Here is a 21,474-nt window from a genome sequence, read left to right on the forward strand (position 1 = left end):
GCGACATAACTATTATATCTTTTCGTACTTAATGTATATGCATTTAGCAATTTTACTTTATTTTTATTGATATTTAATTCATATTTTATGGACATACAAAAGGAGTTTAACTAAAAGATCTGTGCGACACTGCACAGGAAAGAAAGAAAAAAGATGAGATATTGAACGACGTCCTAGATATGATAGAAGAGTATTCAATGTGAGCATGTCAGTAAGTGAGTAAAAATCTAGAGAACATGCATGTTTTTTAAATAATTAAAATTAAACGATCGTTGTGAAGTGGAAATGAGCTACAGAAATTGGGCTAATGCCAGGAGAAAGGAATGGTTGCCCCGAAGAAGGTCCCTTTGTCATAATGAGGGAACTTCCTCTTGGAAAGCTGGCTGCTTTAAGCCATAGAAAAACTTTGAGTTAGAATGTCCCCTTCGGAATTCCAATGGTGGGAAAACTTTGCTAAAGAAGAGGAAGAGGGAGTAAAGCTATGGAGTTCTTATAGCCATGAGGATTATCGTGTTGCTGGGCGAACATTTGATCTTTTCGAGATAAAATATTCTGAACCCGACCAGGAGAAAGAAGAGGTCGGAGAGGAATATTGGAAACGGGAAAGGGAACTCGAACGTTTGATAGGGAAGAAAAATAATCATGTAAAGGTGAGCGGTCTTTTTTTCTTACAATAAAAACTTACTTTTGGACAAAACATTTAATTGTCGGAATGAATTCCGAGCAGGTAGAGATCTAAACGATGTTCTCACAATTAAGTATATACCTATCGTAACATTTTGCGTATCACGGTGGGCACAAAGTGACCCAAAAACGCTCACCTTCATTCATCTTTTTGTTTTTGATACTGGCTGCATGAAATTTTGCATAATTATAGAACTCATCATTCTGAAAAATTGCATGTTTTTGTTTTTCCAATTTCGAATTTTTGGGCGGGAAAATGACGTCACAAAGTTGATGCCAATTTTTTGTTAATTAATGTGGAACATTTTATGATAGTTTCTGAAAGAACCTGTCGCAAAGATCCTAAAATTGAAAAAAATCTTCATTATTTTACAGGCTCACTGAGCAAAAGAAAAGGAACAAAGAAAGGGAAAAGGACGGCAGGGACACCTCCTGATGGTATTTAGTGTATTCTTATTTGCATCACAAAATTATCTTCTTATAGTTTTGCTTATGCGTGAACTGTCAATATTTCATGTTATTATTCCACTATCGCGCCATTTTGCCATATAAGGGCAAAAGAACGTGCAAATATGCCACGTTATTGCACAGTTAAACAGGGCAAAAAGACGGTCGGACAAACTTGCGGAATACTGGCCCGCATACTCCAATTGCTGGTCATTTTTTTTTTTCTTTCTAACAGAAATTGACCTTGAAATGTCACAAGAGAACCCCAGCAGCCCTGGTACGTAAAGGAACTTTTAAGAATCACTAAATGTATATTACTAAACTATTATTTTGATATCGAGGTATACATTATTTCTCTTATTTTTACCTGTTTAAGATTATGAGCATGATATTTTTGTGGCATTGTGTAGTTTCATAAATTATCCATACCTCCTGCACGGAAGGGGTTTTTCCTAAGACCCACCACCCCCTCAGATCAATAACATTCACAAAAATTAAGAGACGTTTATGGCATAATGTATTCTGCAGGAACATTGATGCACTACAGATAGTCTCTGATGCATGCTTTGATGCATACTGAAAATGTCTATGTTAAGGCCAGTAATGTGAGTTTGAAATAATAAATCTTCCCACATGACACATAAAACAGAGCATACGCTCTGTGGGAGGCAGCGAAGTTTATTAAATAGCAAGTCCCCATTGAAATTCAAGCAATTACAAGAGCCAGACTCTTTGTTTCCATGACAGGGATGCTATTGCAAGTTAGTGTTCCTAACTAAAGCTGGCTGCTTATACAATGGACTGGAGCTGATCTGTAATTGATTTCTCACGCTCAAATACGCTGAGGTGACGTTACGATCATAGCTTGTGACTAGCGACTTCACAGAATAAATTGTGTTAATGAAAGACCTTTGGTACGTTTTCTGCGTCCAAAAACTGCCACGTCACATATATATACCTTTTTTTTTGAAGTAGTTGAATGTTAGCCTTGATAGAATTGACCTCCTCACGGATACATCTTAGCCAAAAACCTTTCTTTGTGAGTCAAGCAATGAAAGAGACATGTTTTCTTCAAGAGAAATTGATCTGTGTGTAACTCGGGGAAATTTAATTCTGAGTCAAAAAAAAAAACGGAAAAGTGGACTAATTGTATTGGCATGTGAATTTTTTTTTGTTAACCTTTGCTGTCATGCAGTGTAGAAAGGAGCCAATATTCACATTAAATGTTTTTGTGTACAATAGTTTTTTGATGGAATTTGCTCCCATCAACTTCGTTTTCATGCCTCCGCTATCTGCTATGCAACATAACTATTATATCTTTTCGTACTTAATGTATATGCATTTAGCAATTTTACTTTATTTTTATTGATATTTAATTCATATTTTATGGACATACAAAAGGAGTTTAACTAAAAGATCTGTGCGACACTGCACAGGAAGGAAAGAAAAAAGATGAGATATTGAACGACGTCCTAGATATGATAGAAGAGTATTCAATGTGAGCATGTCAGTAAGTGATTAAAAAACTAGAGAACATGCATGTTATTTAAATAATTAAAATTAAACGATTGTGGTGAAGTGGAAATGAGCTACAGAAATTGGGCTAACACCGGGAGAAAGGAATGGTTGCCCGAAGAAGGTCCCTTTGTCATAATGAGGGAACTTCCTCTTGGAAAGCTGGCTGCTTTAAAGCCTGATCTAAAAAAATGTCCAACCGTGGAAACTATCAAAGTAGCCATAGAAAAACTTTGAGTTAGAATGTCCCCTTCGGAATTCCAATGGTGGGAAAACTTTGCTAAAGAAGAGGAAGAGAGAGTGAAACTATGGAGTTCTTATAGCCATGAGGATTATCGTGTTGCTGGGAGAACATTCAATCTTTTCGAGATAAAATATTCTGAACCCGACCAGGAAAAAGAAGAGGTCGGAGAGGAATATAATGGAAATGGGAAAGGGAACTTGAACGTTTGATAGAGAAGAAAAATAATCATGTAAAGGTGAGCGGTCTTTTTTTCTTACAATAAAAACTTACTTTTGGACAAAACATTTAATTGTCGAAATGAATTCCGAGCATGTAGAGAGCTAAACGATGTTCTCACAATTAAGTATATACCTATCGTAACATTTTGCGTATCACGGTGGGCACAAAGTGACCCTAAAACGCTCACCTTCATTCATCTTTTTGTTTTTGATACTGGCTGCATGAAATTTTGCATAATTATAGAACTCGTCATTCTGAAAAATCGCATGTTTTTGTTTTTCCAATTTCGAATTTTTGGGCAGGTTGACTTCACAAAGTTGACACTAATTTTTTGTTAATTAATGTGGAACATTTTATGACAGTTTCTGAAAGAACTTGTCGCAAAGATCCTAAAATTGAAAAAAATTCTTCATTATTTTACAGGCTCACTGAGCAAAAGAAAAGAAACAAAGAAAGGGAAAAGGACAGCAGGGACACCTCCTGATGGTATTTAGTGTATTCTTATTTGCATCACAATCTTCTTATAGTTTTGCTTATGCGTGAACTGTCAATATTTCATGTTATTATTCCACTATTGCGCCATTTTGCCATATAAGGGCAAAAGAACGTGCAAATATGCCACGTTATTGCACAGTAAAACAGGGCAAAAGACGGTCGGACAAACTTGCGGAATACTGGCCCGCATACTCCAATTGCTGGTCATTTTTCTTTTTCTTTCTAACAGAAATTGACCTTGAAATGTCACAAGAGAACCCCAGCAGCCCTGGTACGTAAAGGAACTTTTAAGAATCACTAAATGTATATTACTTAACTATTATTTTGATATTGAGGTATACATTATTTCTCTTATTTTTACCTGTTTAAGATTATGAGCATGATATTTTTGTGGCATTGTGTAGTTTCATAAATTATCCATACCTCCTGCACGGAAGGGATTTTTCCTAAGACCCACCACCCCCTCAGATCAATAACATTCACAAAAATTAAGAGACGTTTATGGCATAATGTATTCTGCAGGAACAATGATGCACTACAGATAGTCTCTGATGCATGCTTTGATGCATACTGAAAATGTCTATGTTAAGGCCAGTAATGTGAGTTTGAAATAATAAATCTTCCCACATGACACATAAAACAGAGCATACGCTCTGTGGGAGGCAGCGAAGTTTATTAAATAGCAAGTCCCCATTGAAATTCAAGCAATTACAAGAGCCAGACTCTTTGTTTCCATGACAGGGATGCTATTGCAAGTTAGTGTTCCTAACTAAAGCTGGCTGCTTATACAATGGACTGGAGCTGATCTGTAATTGATTTCTCACGCTCAAATACGCTGAGGTGACGTTACGATCATAGCTTGTGACTAGCGACTTCACAGAATAAATTGTGTTAATGAAAGACCTTTGGTACGTTTTCTGCGTCCAAAAACTGCCACGTCACATATATATACCTTTTTTTTTGAAGTACTTGAATGTTAGCCTTGATAGAATTGACCTCCTCACGGATACATCTTAGCCAAAAACCTTTCTTTGTGAGTCAAGCAATGAAAGAGACATGTTTTCTTCAAGAGAAATTGATCTGTGTGTAACTCGGGGAAATTTAATTCTGAGTCAAAAAAAAAAAAACGGAAAAGTGGACTAATTGTATTGGCATGTGAATTTTTTTTTGTTAACCTTTGCTGTCATGCAGTGTAGAAAGGAGCCAATATTCACATTAAATGTTTTTGTGTACAATAGTTTTTTGATGGAATTTGCTCCCATCAACTTCGTTTTCATGCCTCCGCTATCTGCTATGCAACATAACTATTATATCTTTTCGTACTTAATGTATATGCATTTAGCAATTTTACTTTATTTTTATTGATATTTAATTCATATTTTATGGACATACAAAAGGAGTTTAACTAAAAGATCTGTGCGACACTGCACAGGAAGGAAAGAAAAAAGATGAGATATTGAACGACGTCCTAGATATGATAGAAGAGTATTCAATGTGAGCATGTCAGTAAGTGATTAAAAAACTAGAGAACATGCATGTTATTTAAATAATTAAAATTAAACGATTGTGGTGAAGTGGAAATGAGCTACAGAAATTGGGCTAACACCGGGAGAAAGGAATGGTTGCCCGAAGAAGGTCCCTTTGTCATAATGAGGGAACTTCCTCTTGGAAAGCTGGCTGCTTTAAAGCCTGATCTAAAAAAATGTCCAACCGTGGAAACTATCAAAGTAGCCATAGAAAAACTTTGAGTTAGAATGTCCCCTTCGGAATTCCAATGGTGGGAAAACTTTGCTAAAGAAGAGGAAGAGGGAGTGAAACTATGGAGTTCTTATAGCCATGAGGATTATCATGTTGCTGGGCGAACATTCAATCTTTTCGAGATAAAATATTCTGAACCCGACCAGGAGAAAGAAGAGGTCGGAGAGGAATATTGGAAACGGGAAAGGGAACTCGAACGTTTGATAGAGAAGAAAAATAATCATGTACATGTAAAGGTGAGCGGTCTTTTTTTCTTACAATAAAAACTTACTTTTGGACAAAACATTTAATTGTCGGAATGAATTCCGAATCGTAACATTTTGCGTATCACGGTGGGCACAAAGTGACCCAAAAACGCTCACCTTCATTCATCTTTTTGTTTTTGATACTGGCTGCATGAAATTTTGCATAATTATAGAACTCGTCATTCTGAAAAATCGCATGTTTTTGTTTTTCGAATTTCAAATTTTTGGGCAGGAAAATGACGTCACAAAGTTGACGCCAATTTTTTGTTTCTGAAAGAACTTGTCGCAAAGATCCTAAAATTGAAAAAAATTCTTCATTATTTTACAGGCTCACTGAGCAAAAGAAAAGGAACAAAGAAAGGGAAAAGGACAGCAGGGACACCTCCTGATGGTATTTAGTGTATTCTTATTTGCATCACAAAATTATCTTCTTATAGTTTTGCTTATGCGTGAACTGTCAATATTTCATGTTATTATTCCACTATTGCGCCATTTTGCCATATAAGGGCAAAAGAACGTGCAAATATGCCACGTTATTGCACAGTAAAACACGGCAAAAAGACGGTCGGACAAACTTGCGGAATACTGGCCCGCATACTCCAATTGCTGGTCATTTTTCTTTTTCTTTCTAACAGAAATTGACCTTGAAATGTCACAAGAGAACCCCAGCAGGTACGTAAAGGAACTTTTAAGAATCACTAAATGTATATTACTAAACTATTATTTTGATATCAAGGTATACATTATTTCTCTTATTTTTACCTGTTTAAGATTATGAGCATGATATTTTTGTGGCATTGTGTAGTTTCATAAATTATCCATACCTCCTGCATGAAAGGGATTCTTCCTAAGACCCACCACCCCCTCCGATCAATAACATTCACAAAAATTAAGAGACGTTTATGGCATAATGTATTCTGCAGGAACATTGATGCACTACAGATAGTCTCTGATGCATGCTTTGATGCACTCTGATTATACTGAAAATGTCTATGTTAAGGCCAGTAATGTGAGTTTGAAATAATAAATCTCCCCACATGACACATAAAAAAGAGCATACGCTCTGTGGGAGGCTGCGAAGTTTATTAAATAGCAAGTCCCCATTGCATTGAAATTCAAGCAATTACAAGAGCCAGACTCTTTGTTTCCATGACAGGGATGCTATTGCAACTTAGTGTTCCTAACTAAAGCTGGCTGCTTATACAATGGACTGGAGCTGTCCTGTAATTGATTTCTCACGCTCAAATACGCTAAGCTGACGTTACGATCATAGCTTGTGACTAGCGACTTCACAGAATAAATTGTGTTAATGAAAGACCTTTGGTACGTTTTCTGCTTCCAAAAACTGCCACGTCACATATATATACCTTATTTTTTTGAAGTACTTGAATGTTAGCCTTGATAGAATTGACCTCCTCACGGATACATCTTAGCCAAAAACCTTTCTTTGTGAGTCAAGCAATGAAAGAGACATGTTTCCTTCAAGAGAAATTGATCTGTGTGTAACTCGGGGAAATTTAATTCTGAGTCAAAAAAAAAAAACGGAAAAGTGGACTAATTGTATTGGCATGTGAATTTTTTTTTTGTTAACCTTTGCTGTCATGCAGTGTAGAAAGGAGCCAATATTCCCATTAAATGTTTTTGTGTACAATAGTTTTTTGATGGAATTTGCTCCCATCAACATCGTTTCCATGCCTCCGCTATCTGCTATGCGACATAACTATTATATCTTTTCGTACTTAATGTATATGCATTTAGCAATTTTACTTTATTTTTATTGATATTTAATTCATATTTTATGGACATACAAAAGGAGTTTAACTAAAAGATCTGTGTGACACTGCACAGGAAGGAAAGAAAAAAGATGAGATATTGAATGACGTCCTAGATATGATAGAAGAGTATTCAATGTGAGCATGTCAGTAAGTGAGTAAAAAACTACAGAACATGCATGTTATTTAAATATAAGCGTAATTTTCTCCTTTACTGTAAATAGTTCTATCTCTTGTTGCGGAAGAGCCCCCAAGTTTACTTCAGACATTGTTAATATTTGTGTGGGTTTACTGTGCAGATTGGTATCAAGTTTCTCTTACTGGTGGAATTTGCTTTGAAATTAAATATGTCATTGGTATAATTCAGCATAATTATCATTTATCACAATTATTTTTATCTGTAGGACCTTACTTAGATAGCTCTTTTAACCTTTATATCTGTTAAAATATTTTTAAACTACAACTTTTTTAATGTGTTTTTTATCTTGTTTTTAAGAAGGAGAAAGCCACTAAATATCAGTCTAGTATATTTGGCTAAAAAGTTATTATTTTGGATTTTATTTATGGTTCTATTTGCCCGAGATAAAATTTTCAGTTATAACATTGCTTGTTTTTTGTTTTGTTTTTGTTTTTTTCAGGCATAACAGTTTAGGCAGTTAAGCCTATGAAATAAAGCCCAACAATAATATTGCATTAAAACAACTTTTTGTCTTACTTACAACTGTATGTGATTTATCCTTATCCAGAGATGAGCAGAGAAAGCAACAGAGTAAAAAGCATAGACTGAGAGAAGTGAAGATGGTGGGATGCATGCTGTATGCGATGCAGTTTAGGCTTACAGCCTCAGGAATAATCAAGCACACATGTTTGATGTACACACATGTACAGAGGGTGCTGTCCACTCCCTTCTCATAACCTGTGGTCATGCTCTTTCGCTCAGTTTTGATGTTGACATACATCACCATAATCCTGGCCTAGCCAGAGAACCACCTGGATTTTTTAAAGACTTTACTGGACATGCTTGACCAACTAGCCTGTTGTCATCACTTACATGAATTTCTCGATTTCAATAATCTGTTGTACAGATTGTTACCCCCAACTTCAGAGTGGTCCTATAAACAACATGAAGGGCAACAGCAACAAGGAAATAAACCATTGCAGCTGCCAGAATACACCCATGTTCAATGGTATTCCATTAGTTTTACACTGGCTGCTCCAAGACAACAATTCTTTGCAACTCACTAAGCAACCAAAAACCTGCAATTCAATAATTGAAGACTGATAACAAGACAATTTTCGCCACATTAGTTGTACGCAAATTGTCATTGATAAGACTTTTTTTGATGGACTTTCACTGCATGCCAAATAACATTACACCTTGACCAAAACAAACCTTTCCGCATCATTCTTAAGCGTAAAAGTTATTTCTGCCTATTTCTTTTGTTAATACTCCAGTTAATTAAACCAAAATCATTGACTGACTTTGTATTTCAATGCTTAAGTGCAAACACAATTTGTGTTGATTGCATAAATAAAGGGGAACTCCAGTTTATAAGTAATTTATTCTTGCTTAGCTGATGGCTATAAATATTTTGTTCTTTCACAGCCATTTTGACTGTATTGATATATTGATTAATCCAGAAAAATAAAGTTAATGTATATTTTAAAGTTCAGTATTAATATTACTTTATAATGTTTTTACACAATAGCATTCTATTTTACAGAATATCATTATTTCTATTTTGTGTATTTAATGCATGATGCTAACTTTTATGCTTTATCTGGATTTTTTGCAGACTGGTTGGCCTTCCATTTTCCGTTTGCCGGACTAAGTAATCCTCGACTACCCATTATAACCATAAGCGATTCCTACGGGTTTTTTTGTCATATGCTCCAGCATCGTCGCTGCATGTACCTTAGAAGGGAACAAACTCTCCCATTTCTAAACACCCCTAATGAGCTCGCACACGACCTTTCTTTTCCAGCAGTCTCTTAATTTTGTTTTAATTCTTTTTTACCTTGTTTGTCGCCAGGAGACGACCCTTAAAAAAGAGGGGAATAATAACAAAAATACATTTTTTTTGTACTTAACCAATGAGAGGTGTACTTGCTCAAAACTACTTAAAAATCAACCTGATTTCTCTTTCTAACTGTTGATTGACCAATCACAATAGACTTTTAAGTGCCAAATAGTTCACTTGGGATGAACCCATCTTTTGGCCAATAGGAAAAAGATTAGTCATTTTCTATTTTTATAAACAAACAAGTTTATTGTCTTGATAGTATTGTTTTGTAAAGTCAATCATTACTTGACTTTACATGGCATTCCTACTTATTTTATTCTATATCGTTTTACTATTTCATTTCTGTTTCTTGTGATGTGTTTTGGAGAACCAGTTTGTACCCTGCAACAGTTCAAAACGAGCAGAATGTGTTCAAATGTTCTTTCTAAAGGATACATTGGTTCCCAGCAACGTGGCTATGCAAGTGGAGAGATGCCCATATTCGGTTAGGGGTAACATCTGCTGTACATGCACGCAAAGGTATGACAACTACGTCACAACGATTTATGGATGCCAAACTTTGGTTCGAAGAGTTGGTCACGAATCTTGCAAACAGGATGCCAGATGTTGATCGACTCGAGCTTCCTGCGTGCCTGACTATACGAAAATTCTCGCCATGTACCGTGAATCGCTCACAGACAAGGGAACCAGACCCCTATCAATTACCCATTTTCGACGGATGTGGAAGCGAGACTTTCGACGTGTTTTCATACCAAATGTAGTGTAGTTTATCGAGTTAGAATTTCGCTTACTTGAATTAAAGTAGTATGAGAATTGAAAATTGTTGCACGCTAAGAAACCGATCGCCTTGAATCCACCTGCAAAAAGTTCACTTCATTTCGTTACATTCCTTGCAGACTAACCGATTCAGTAAGTGTGGTGTGTGTCTACTGATAAATGAACATATACGGTCAACGCGAAATAAAGAAAAGAGATATATCTGGACCGAGAGGAAGCATGGACCAACAGGCGTATGTTGCATCTTGTTTGACAAAAAATTATGAGTAGTAATTTGTGAGCATGAGATGCAGTGGAAAACAACATCATTGACCTCCAATTAATAAGTTCTAACTTCTAATATATATTTCGACTCTATCTACAAAAACTTTACCGACCTGGATCAGCTGGACTGATGAACCAAGAATAGAAGGAACTGATGAACCAAGTATAGAAGATGATGATGATTATGTTGTGAGTCAAGCAATGAAAGAAACATGTTTTCTTCAAGAGAAATTGATCTGTGTGTAACTCGGGGAAATTTAATTCTGAGTCAAAAAAAAAAACCCGGAAAAGTGGACTAATTGTATTGGCATGTGAATTTTGTTTGTTAACCTTTGCTGTCATGCAGTGTAGAAAGGAGCCAATATTCACATTAAATGTTTTTGTGTACAATAGTTTTTTGATGGAATTTGCTCCCATCAACATCGTTTCCATGCCTCCGCTATCTGCTATGCGACATAACTTTTATATCTTTTCGTACTTAATGTATATGCATTTAGCAATTTTACTTTATTTTTATTCATATTTAATTCATATTTCATGGACATACAAAAGGAGTTTAACTAAAAGATCTGTGCGACACTGCACAGGAAGGAAAGAAAAAAGATGAGATATTGAACGACGTCCTAGATATGATAGAAGAGTATTCAATGTGAGCATGTCAGTAAGTGAGTAAAAATCTAGAGAACATGCATGTTATTAAAATAATTAAAATTAAACGATCGTGGTGAAGTGGAAATGAGCTACAGACATTGGGCTAACGCCAGGAGAAAGGAATGGTTGCCCGAAGAAGGTCCCTTTGTCATAATGAGGGAACTTCCTCTTGGAAAGCCGGCTGCTTTAAAGCCTGATCTAAAAAAATGTCCAACCGTGGAAACTATCAAAGTAGCCATAGAAAAACTTTGAGTTAGAATGTCCCCTTCGGAATTCGAATGGTGGGAAAACTTTGCTAAAGAAGAGGAAGAGGGAGTGAAACTATGGAGTTCTTATAGCCATGAGGATTATCGTGTTGCTGGGCGAACATTTGATCTTTTCGAGATAAAATATTCTGAACCCGACCAGGAGAAAGAAGAGGTCGGAGAGGAATATTGGAAACGGGAAAGGGAACTTGAACGTTTGATAGAGAAGAAAAATAATCATGTACATGTTAAGGTGAGCGGTCTTTTTTTTCTTACAATAAAAACTTACTTTTGGACAAAACATTTAATTGTCGGAATGAATTCCGAATCGTAACATTTTGCGTATCACGGTGGGCACAAAGTGACCCAAAAACGCTCACCTATATTCATCTTTTTGTTTTTGATACTGGCTGCATGAAATTTTGCATAATTATAGAACTCGTCATTCTGAAAAATCGCATGTTTTTGTTTTTCGAATTTCGAATTTTTGGGCGAGAAAATGACGTCACAAAGTTGACGCCAATTTTTTGTTAATTAATGTGGAACATTTTATGACAGTTTCTGAAAGAACTTGTCGCAAAGATCCTAAAATTGAAAAAAATTCTTCATTATTTTACAGGCTCACTGAGCAAAAGAAAAGGAACAAAGAAAGGGAAAAGGACGGCAGGGACACCTCCTGATGGTATTTAGTGTATTCTTATTTGCATCACAAAATTATCTTCTTATAGTTTTGCTTATGCGTGAACTGTCAATATTTCATGTTATTATTCCACTATTGCGCCATTTTGCCATATAAGGGCAAAAGAACGTGCAAATATGCCACGTTATTGCACAGTAAAACACGGCAAAAAGACGGTCGGACAAACTTGCGGAATACTGGCCCGCATACTCCAATTGCTGGTCATTTTTCTTTTTCTTTCTAACAGAAATTGACCTTGAAATGTCACAAGAGAACCCCAGCAGCCCTGGTACGTAAAGGAACTTTTAAGAATCACTAAATGTATATTTCTAAACTATTATTTTGATATCGAGGTATACATTATTTCTCTTATTTTTACCTGTTTAAGATTATGAGCATGATATTTTTGTGGCATTGTGTAGTTTCATAAATTATCCATACCTCCTGCATGGAAGGGATTTTTCCTAAGACCCACCACCCCCTCAGATCAATAACATTCACAAAAATTAAGAGACGTTTATGGCATAATGTATTCTGCAGGAACATTGATGCACTACAGATAGTCTCTGATGCATGCTTTGATGCATACTGAAAATGTCTATGTTAAGGCCAGTAATGTGAGTTTGAAATAACAAATCTCCCCACATGACACAAAAAAAAGAGCATACGCTCTGTGGGAGGCAGCGAAGTTTATTAAATAGCAAGTCCCCATTGCACTGAAATTCAAGCAATTACAAGAGCCAGACTCTTTGTTTCCATGACAGGGATGCTATTGCAACTTAGTGTTCCTAACACTGGCTGCTTATACAATGGACTGGAGCTGTTCTGTAATTGATTTCTCACGCTCAAATACGCTAAGCTGACGTTACGATCATAGCTTGTGACTAGCGACTTCACAGAATAAATTGTGTTAATAAAAGACCTTTGGTACGTTTTCTGCTTCCAAAAACTGCCACGTCACATATATATACCTTATTTTTTTGAAGTACTTGAATGTTAGCCTTGATAGAATTGACCTCCTCACGGATACATCGTAGCCAAAAACCTTTCTTTGTGAGTCAAGCAATGAAAGAGACATGTTTTCTTCAAGAGAAATTGATCTGTGTGTAACTCGGGGAAATTTAATTCTGAGTCAAAAAAAAAACGGAAAAGTGGACTAATTGTATTGGCATGTGAATTTTTTTTTTTGTTAACCTTTGCTGTCATGCAGTGTAGAAAGGAGCCAATATTCACATTAAATGTTTTTGTGTACAATAGTTTTTTGATGGAATTTGATCCCATCAACATCGTTTCCATGCCTCCGCCATCTGCTATGCGACATAACTATTATATCTTTTTGTACTTAATGTATATGCATTTAGCAATTTTACTTTATTTTTATTCATATTTAATTCATATTTTATGGACATACAAAAGGAGTTTAACTAAAAGATCTGTGCGACACTGCACAGGAAGGAAAAGAAAAAAAGATGAGATATTGAACGACGTCCTAGATATGATAGAAGAGTATTCAATGTGAGCATGTCAGTAAGTGAGTAAAAATCTAGAGAACATGCATGTTTTTTAAATAATTAAAATTAAACGATCATTGTGAAGTGGAAATGAGATACAGAAATTGGGCTAATGCCAGGAGAAAGGAATGGTTGCCTGAAGAAGGTCCCTTTGTCATAATGAGGGAACTTCCTCTTGGAAAGCCGGCTGCTTTAAAGCCTGATCTAAAAAATGTCCAACCGTGGAAACTATCAAAGTAGCCATAGAAAAACTTTGAGTTAGAATGTCCCCTTCGGAATTCCAATGGTGGGAAAACTTTGCTAAAGAAGAGGAAGAGAGAGTGAAACTATGGAGTTCTTATAGCCATGAGGATTATCGTGTTGCTGGGAGAACATTCAATCTTTTCGAGATAAAATATTCTGAACCCGACCAGGAAAAAGAAGAGGTCGGAGAGGAATATTGGAAATGGGAAAGGGAACTTGAACGTTTGATAGAGAAGAAAAATAATCATGTAAAGGTGAGCGGTCTTTTTTTCTTACAATAAAAACTTACTTTTGGACAAAACATTTAATTGTCAAAATGAATTCCGAGCATGTAGAGAGCTAAACGATGTTCTCACAATTAAGTATATACCTATCGTAACATTTTGCGTATCACGGTGGGCACAAAGTGACCCAAAAACGCTCACCTTCATTCATCTGTTTGTTTTTGATACTGGCTGCATGAAATTTTGCATAATTATAGAACTCGTCATTCTGAAAAATCGCATGTTTTTGTTTTTCCAATTTCGAATTTTTGGGCAGGTTGACTTCACAAAGTTGACACTAATTTTTTGTTAATTAATGTGGAACATTTTATGACAGTTTCTGAAAGAACTTGTCGCAAAAATCCTAAAATTGAAAAAAATTCTTCATTATTTTACAGGCTCACTGAGCAAAAGAAAAGAAACAAAGAAAGGGAAAAGGACAGCAGGGACACCTCCTGATGGTATTTAGTGTATTCTTATTTGCATCACAAAATTATCTTCTTATAGTTTTGCTTATGCGTGAACTGTCAATATTTCATGTTATTATTCCACTATTGCGCCATTTTGCCATATAAGGGCAAAAGAACGTGCAAATATGCCACGTTATTGCACAGTAAAACACGGCAAAAAGACGGTCGGACAAACTTGCGGAATACTGGCCCGCATACTCCAATTGCTGGTCATTTTTCTTTTTCTTTCTAACAGAAATTGACCTTGAAATGTCACAAGAGAACCCCAGCAGCCCTGGTACGTAAAGGAACTTTTAAGAATCACTAAATGTATATTTCTAAACTATTATTTTGATATCGAGGTATACATTATTTCTCTTATTTTTACCTGTTTAAGATTATGAGCATGATATTTTTGTGGCATTGTGTAGTTTCATAAATTATCCATACCTCCTGCATGGAAGGGATTTTTCCTAAGACCCACCACCCCCTCAGATCAATAACATTCACAAAAATTAAGAGACGTTTATGGCATAATGTATTCTGCAGGAACATTGATGCACTACAGATAGTCTCTGATGCATGCTTTGATGCATACTGAAAATGTCTATGTTAAGGCCAGTAATGTGAGTTTGAAATAACAAATCTCCCCACATGACACAAAAAAAAGAGCATACGCTCTGTGGGAGGCAGCGAAGTTTATTAAATAGCAAGTCCCCATTGCACTGAAATTCAAGCAATTACAAGAGCCAGACTCTTTGTTTCCATGACAGGGATGCTATTGCAACTTAGTGTTCCTAACACTGGCTGCTTATACAATGGACTGGAGCTGTTCTGTAATTGATTTCTCACGCTCAAATACGCTAAGCTGACGTTACGATCATAGCTTGTGACTAGCGACTTCACAGAATAAATTGTGTTAATAAAAGACCTTTGGTACGTTTTCTGCTTCCAAAAACTGCCACGTCACATATATATACCTTATTTTTTTGAAGTACTTGAATGTTAGCCTTGATAGAATTGACCTCCTCACGGATACATCGTAGCCAAAAACCTTTCTTTGTGAGTCAAGCAATGAAAGAGACATGTTTTCTTCAAGAGAAATTGATCTGTGTGTAACTCGGGGAAATTTAATTCTGAGTCAAAAAAAAAACGGAAAAGTGGACTAATTGTATTGGCATGTGAATTTTTTTTTTTTGTTAACCTTTGCTGTCATGCAGTGTAGAAAGGAGCCAATATTCACATTAAATGTTTTTGTGTACAATAGTTTTTTGATGGAATTTGATCCCATCAACATCGTTTCCATGCCTCCGCCATCTGCTATGCGACATAACTATTATATCTTTTTGTACTTAATGTATATGCATTTAGCAATTTTACTTTATTTTTATTCATATTTAATTCATATTTTATGGACATACAAAAGGAGTTTAACTAAAAGATCTGTGCGACACTGCACAGGAAGGAAAGAAAAAAGATGAGATATTGAACGACGTCCTAGATATGATAGAAGAGTATTCAATGTGAGCATGTCAGTAAGTGAGTAAAAATCTAGAGAACATGCATGTTTTTTAAATAATTAAAATTAAACGATCATTGTGAAGTGGAAATGAGATACAGAAATTGGGCTAATGCCAGGAGAAAGGAATGGTTGCCTGAAGAAGGTCCCTTTGTCATAATGAGGGAACTTCCTCTTGGAAAGCCGGCTGCTTTAAAGCCTGATCTAAAAAATGTCCAACCGTGGAAACTATCAAAGTAGCCATAGAAAAACTTTGAGTTAGAATGTCCCCTTCGGAATTCCAATGGTGGGAAAACTTTGCTAAAGAAGAGGAAGAGAGAGTGAAACTATGGAGTTCTTATAGCCATGAGGATTATCGTGTTGCTGGGAGAACATTCAATCTTTTTCGAGATAAAATATTCTGAACCCGACCAGGAAAAAGAAGAGGTCGGAGAGGAATATTGGAAATGGGAAAGGGAACTTGAACGTTTGATAGAGAAGAAAAATAATCATGTAAAGGTGAGCGGTCTTTTTTTCTTACAATAAAAACTTACTTTTGGACAAAACATTTAATTGTCAAAATGAATTCCGAGCATGTAGAGAGCTAAACGATGTTCTCACAATTAAGTATATACCTATCGTAACATTTTGCGTATCACGGTGGGCACAAAGTGACCCAAAAACGCTCACCTTCATTCATCTGTTTGTTTTTGATACTGGCTGCATGAAATTTTGCATAATTATAGAACTCGTCATTCTGAAAAATCGCATGTTTTTGTTTTTCCAATTTCGAATTTTTGGGCAGGTTGACTTCACAAAGTTGACACTAATTTTTTGTTAATTAATGTGGAACATTTTATGACAGTTTCTGAAAGAACTTGTCGCAAAAATCCTAAAATTGAAAAAAATTCTTCATTATTTTACAGGCTCACTGAGCAAAAGAAAAGAAACAAAGAAAGGGAAAAGGACAGCAGGGACACCTCCTGATGGTATTTAGTGTATTCTTATTTGCATCACAAAATTATCTTCTTATAGTTTTGCTTATGCGTGAACTGTCAATATTTCATGTTATTATTCCACTATTGCGCCATTTTGCCATATAAGGGCAAAAGAACGTGCAAATATGCCACGTTATTGCACAGTAAAACAGGGCAAAAAGACGGTCGGACAAACTTGCGGAATACTGGCCCGCATACTCCAATTGCTGGTCATTTTTCTTTTTCTTTCTAACAGAAATTGACCTTGAAATGTCACAAGAGAACCCCAGCAGCCCTGGTACGTAAAGGAACTTTTAAGAATCACTAAATGTATATTACTTAACTATTATTTTGATATTGAGGTATACATTATTTCTCTTATTTTTACCTGTTTAAGATTATGAGCATGATATTTTTGTGGCATTGTGTAGTTTCATAAATTATCCATACCTCCTGCACGGAAGGGATTTTTCCTAAGACCCACCACCCCCTCAGATCAATAACATTCACAAAAATTAAGAGACGTTTATGGCATAATGTATTCTGCAGGAACAATGATGCACTACAGATAGTCTCTGATGCATGCTTTGATGCATACTGAAAATGTCTATGTTAAGGCCAGTAATGTGAGTTTGAAATAATAAATCTCCCCACATGACACATAAAAAAGAGCATACGCTCTGTGGGAGGCAGCGAAGTTTATTAAATAGCAAGTCCCCATTGCATTGAAATTCAAGCAATTACAAGAGCCAGACTCTTTGTTTCCATGACAGGGATGCTATTGCAACTTAGTGTTCCTAACTCAAGCTGGCTGCTTATACAATGGACTGGAGCTGATCTGTAATTGATTTCTCACGCTCAAATACGCTAAGCTGACGTTACGATCATACTGTAGCTTGTGACTAGCGACTTCACAGAATAAATTGTGTTAACTGAAGACCTTTGGTATGTTTTCTGCTTTCAAAAACTGCCACGTCACATAAACCTTATTTTTTTGAAGTACTTGAATGTTAGCCTTGATAGAATTGACCTCCTCACGGATACATCGTAGCCAAAAACCTTTCTTTGTGAGTCAAGCAATGAAAGAGACATGTTTTCTTCAAGAGAAATTGATCTGTGTGTAACTCGGGGAAATTTAATTCTGAGTCAAAAAAAAAAACGGAAAAGTGGACTAATTGTATTGGCATGTGAATTTATTTTCTGTTAACCTTTGCTGTCATGCAGTGTAGAAAGGAGCCAATATTCACATTAAATGTTTTTGTGTACAATAGTTTTTTGATGGAATTTGCTCCCATCAACATCGTTTCCATGCCTCCGCCATCTGCTATGCGACATAACTATTATATCTTTTTGTACTTAATGTATATACATTTAGCAATTTTACTTTATTTTTATTCATATTTAATTCATATTTTATAGACATACAAAAGTAGTTTAACTAAAAGATCTGTGCGACACTGCACAGGAAGAAAAATAAAAAAGATGAGATATTGAACGACGTCCTAGATATGATAGAAGAGTATTCAATGTGAGCATGTCAGTAAGTGAGTAAAAAACTAGAGAACATGCATGTTATTAAAATAATTAAATTAAACGATTGTGGTGAAGTGGAAATGAGCTACAGACATTGGGCTAACGCCAGGAGAAAGGAGTGGTTGCCCGAAGAAGGTCCCTTTGTCATAATGAGGGAACTTCCTCTTGGAAAGCCGACTGCTTTAAAGCCTGATCTAAAAAAATGTCCAACCGTGGAAACTATCAAAGTAGCCATAGAAAAACTTTGAGTTAGAATGTCCCCTTCGGAATTCGAATGGTGGGAAAACTTTGCTAAAGAAGAGGAAGAGGGAGTGAAACTATGGAGTTCTTATAGCCATGAGGATTATCATGTTGCTGGGCGAACATTCAATCTTTTCGAGATAAAATATTCTGAACCCGACCAGGAGAAAGAAGAGGTTGGAGAGGAATATTGGAAACGGGAAAGGGAACTCGAACGTTTGATAGAGAAGAAAAATAATCATGTACATGTAAAGGTGAGTGGTCTTTTTTTTCTTACAATAAAAACTTACTTTTGGACAAAACATTTAATTGTCGGAATGAATTCCGAATCGTATCATTTTGCGTATCACGGTGGGCACAAAGTGACCCAAAAACGCTCACCTTCATTCATCTTTTTGTTTTTGATACTGGCTGCATGAAATTTTGCATAATTATAGAACTCGTCATTCTAAAAAATCGCATGTTTTTGTTTTTCGAATTTCGAATTTTTGGGCGGGAAAATGACGTCACAAAGTTGACGCCAATTTTTTGTTAATTAATGTGGAACATTTTATGACAGTTTCTGAAAGAACTTGTCGCAAAGATCCTAAAATTGAAAAAAAAATTCTTCATTATTTTACAGGCTCACTGAGCAAAAGAAAAGGAACAAAGAAGGGACACCTCCTGATGGTATTTAGTGTATTCTTATTTGCATCACAAAATTATCTTCTTATAGTTTTGCTTATGCGTGAACTGTCAATATTTCATGTTATTATTCCACTATTGCGCCATTTTGCCATATAAGGGCAAAAGAACGTGCAAATATGCCACGTTATTGCACAGTAAAACAGGGCAAAAAGACGGTCGGACAAACTTGCGGAATACTGGCCCGCATATTCCAATTGCTGGTCATTTTTCTTTTTCTTTCTAACAGAAATTGACCTTGAAATGTCACAAGAGAACCCCAGCAGCCCTGGTACGTAAAGGAACTTTTAAGAATCACTAAATGTATATTACTAAACTATTATTTTGATATTGAGGTATACATTATTTCTCTTATTTTTACCTGTTTAAGATTATGAGCATGATATTTTTTTTTGGCATTGTGTAGTTTCATAAATTATCCATACCTCCTGCACGGAAGGGATTTTTCCTAAGACCCACCACCCCCTCAGATCAATAACATTCACAAAAATTAAGAGACGTTTATGGCATAATGTATTCTGCAGGAACAATGATGCACTACAGATAGTCTCTGATGCATACTGAAAGTGTCTATGTTAAGGCCAGTAATGTGAGTTTGAAATAATAAATCTCCCCACATGACACATAAAAAAGAGCATACGCTCTGTGGGAGGCTGCGAAGTTTATTAAATAGCAAGTCCCCATTGCATTGAAATACAAGCAATTACAAGAGCCAGACTCTTTGTTTCCATGACAGGGATGCTATTGCAAGTTAGTGTTCCAAACTAAAGCTGGCTGCTTATACAATGGACTAGAGCTGTTCTGTAATTGATTTCTCACGCTCAAATACACTAAGCTGACGTTACGATCATAGCTTGTGACTAGCAACTTCACAGAATAAATTGTGTTAACTGAAGACCTTTGGTACGTTTTCTGCTTCCAAAAACTGCCACTTCACATATACCTTATTTTTTTGAAGTACTTGAATGTTAGCCTTGATAGAATTGACCTCTTCACGGATACATCTTAGCCAAAAACCTTTCTTTTAAGTCAAACCATCAATGTATGTTTTTTAATTTAAGTGATTTTGAGGCAACCTGTTTTCAAGTGGAGGTTAATTTTTTACAAAAAAAGGACAAATAAGTTGGTGAATGCAAAATTTAGGTACCTCTAAGTCCTCCAGTATTTTAATTTTTCCAGTTAAAATGATCAAAGTTAACAAAGTTATTTTTAGCCTTTTGTTGTAATTGTCTATTGTTTGTATGTACATATTTTTAGCACATTTACTACATTTTCACATGAATTTTTTCAGCACCTAACTTGAAAATGACCATTGAATGGTTGAAATGTTGTTCTCTACTACCGTTAACATTTATAGCAAAATTAAACTGATTTATTATACTGAAAACAGGTAAATTGACAAGTATGTTTTTACGTATTTCAAAATATTCTACATTTAATTGCCAAACTCAACTCATAAGAAATTGGATCAAAAGTGGATTGTGCATTCTAGAATAAGTAGCTTAACAATTTTGATATTTGCATCTCAGAAATTTGTTTTCATATTTGATAAAAGGGAATTGCATAGCAATAACTTAACAATCTACTTATTTTCAAATGCAAAACACAGCTTTTGTTGGGCCTTTTTGTAGCCAAAATGTCACAAAAGAAAACACTAGTTTATTAATTTAAACCACGATTTAATTTTTTAAATCGAAAGCCATGAAGTTAACTGCGAAAAAAAACCCTTGGAACTCTTAACAAAACCAGGAAATGTCGTGCAGTCAGGCAATTTGCTCAAATGCCATTCCCCCAAACCCTCCCATATGCAAGTCAAATGTCCAGTGTGTACACAGGGTGGGGGATGTCAAAGTTTTGATTGAATGGTACATTACTGACCAACATGTTGCGTGGCCTCACCCTTCAAACCAATTATGTCAAAAAAATTTGGCAACAAAATATGAAAACTTTACACAGGATTTGTGCAAATATAACTACTCTAAAAATTAAATTTTTGAAAACTCAATCTGAATTGTCTAAATAATTGTTTTTAATCTTAGGTCAACAGAGTTTACGTT

General features: G+C 35.6%; 1 protein-coding gene and 1 long non-coding RNA gene across 2 annotated transcripts in view; one reads left to right on the forward strand and one right to left on the reverse strand.

The window, feature by feature from the left end:
• The window catches only part of LOC144652693 (uncharacterized), a 37,117-nt gene that overhangs the window by 15,017 nt on the left and 626 nt on the right, over positions 1 to 21,474 (reverse strand). The window lies entirely within an intron of this gene.
• On the forward strand, positions 417 to 14,791 carry LOC144647941 (uncharacterized). The gene is made up of 7 exons (XM_078507611.1): positions 417 to 618; positions 1,060 to 1,122; positions 3,533 to 3,595; positions 5,936 to 5,998; positions 11,960 to 12,022; positions 14,435 to 14,497; positions 14,742 to 14,791. Exons 1-7 carry the CDS (start codon positions 417 to 419, stop codon positions 14,789 to 14,791), a joined length of 567 nt encoding a protein of 188 aa, XP_078363737.1.

The sequence above is a fragment of the Oculina patagonica genome, chromosome 4 (genome assembly GCF_052425735.1).
Source record: "Oculina patagonica isolate OP01 chromosome 4, crgOcupat, whole genome shotgun sequence".
Lineage (NCBI taxonomy): Eukaryota > Metazoa > Cnidaria > Anthozoa > Scleractinia > Oculinidae > Oculina > Oculina patagonica.

Coding starts and splice junctions, on each gene's coding strand:
- LOC144647941 (XM_078507611.1), top strand. CDS start 417: ATGTCCCCTTCGGAATTCCAATGGTGGGAAAACTTTGCTAAAGAAGAG. Junction 3,596..5,935: donor AGCAGGGACACCTCCTGATG/GTATTTAGTGTA, acceptor ATTATTTTACAG/GCTCACTGAGCAAAAGAAAA. Junction 5,999..11,959: donor AGCAGGGACACCTCCTGATG/GTATTTAGTGTA, acceptor ATTATTTTACAG/GCTCACTGAGCAAAAGAAAA.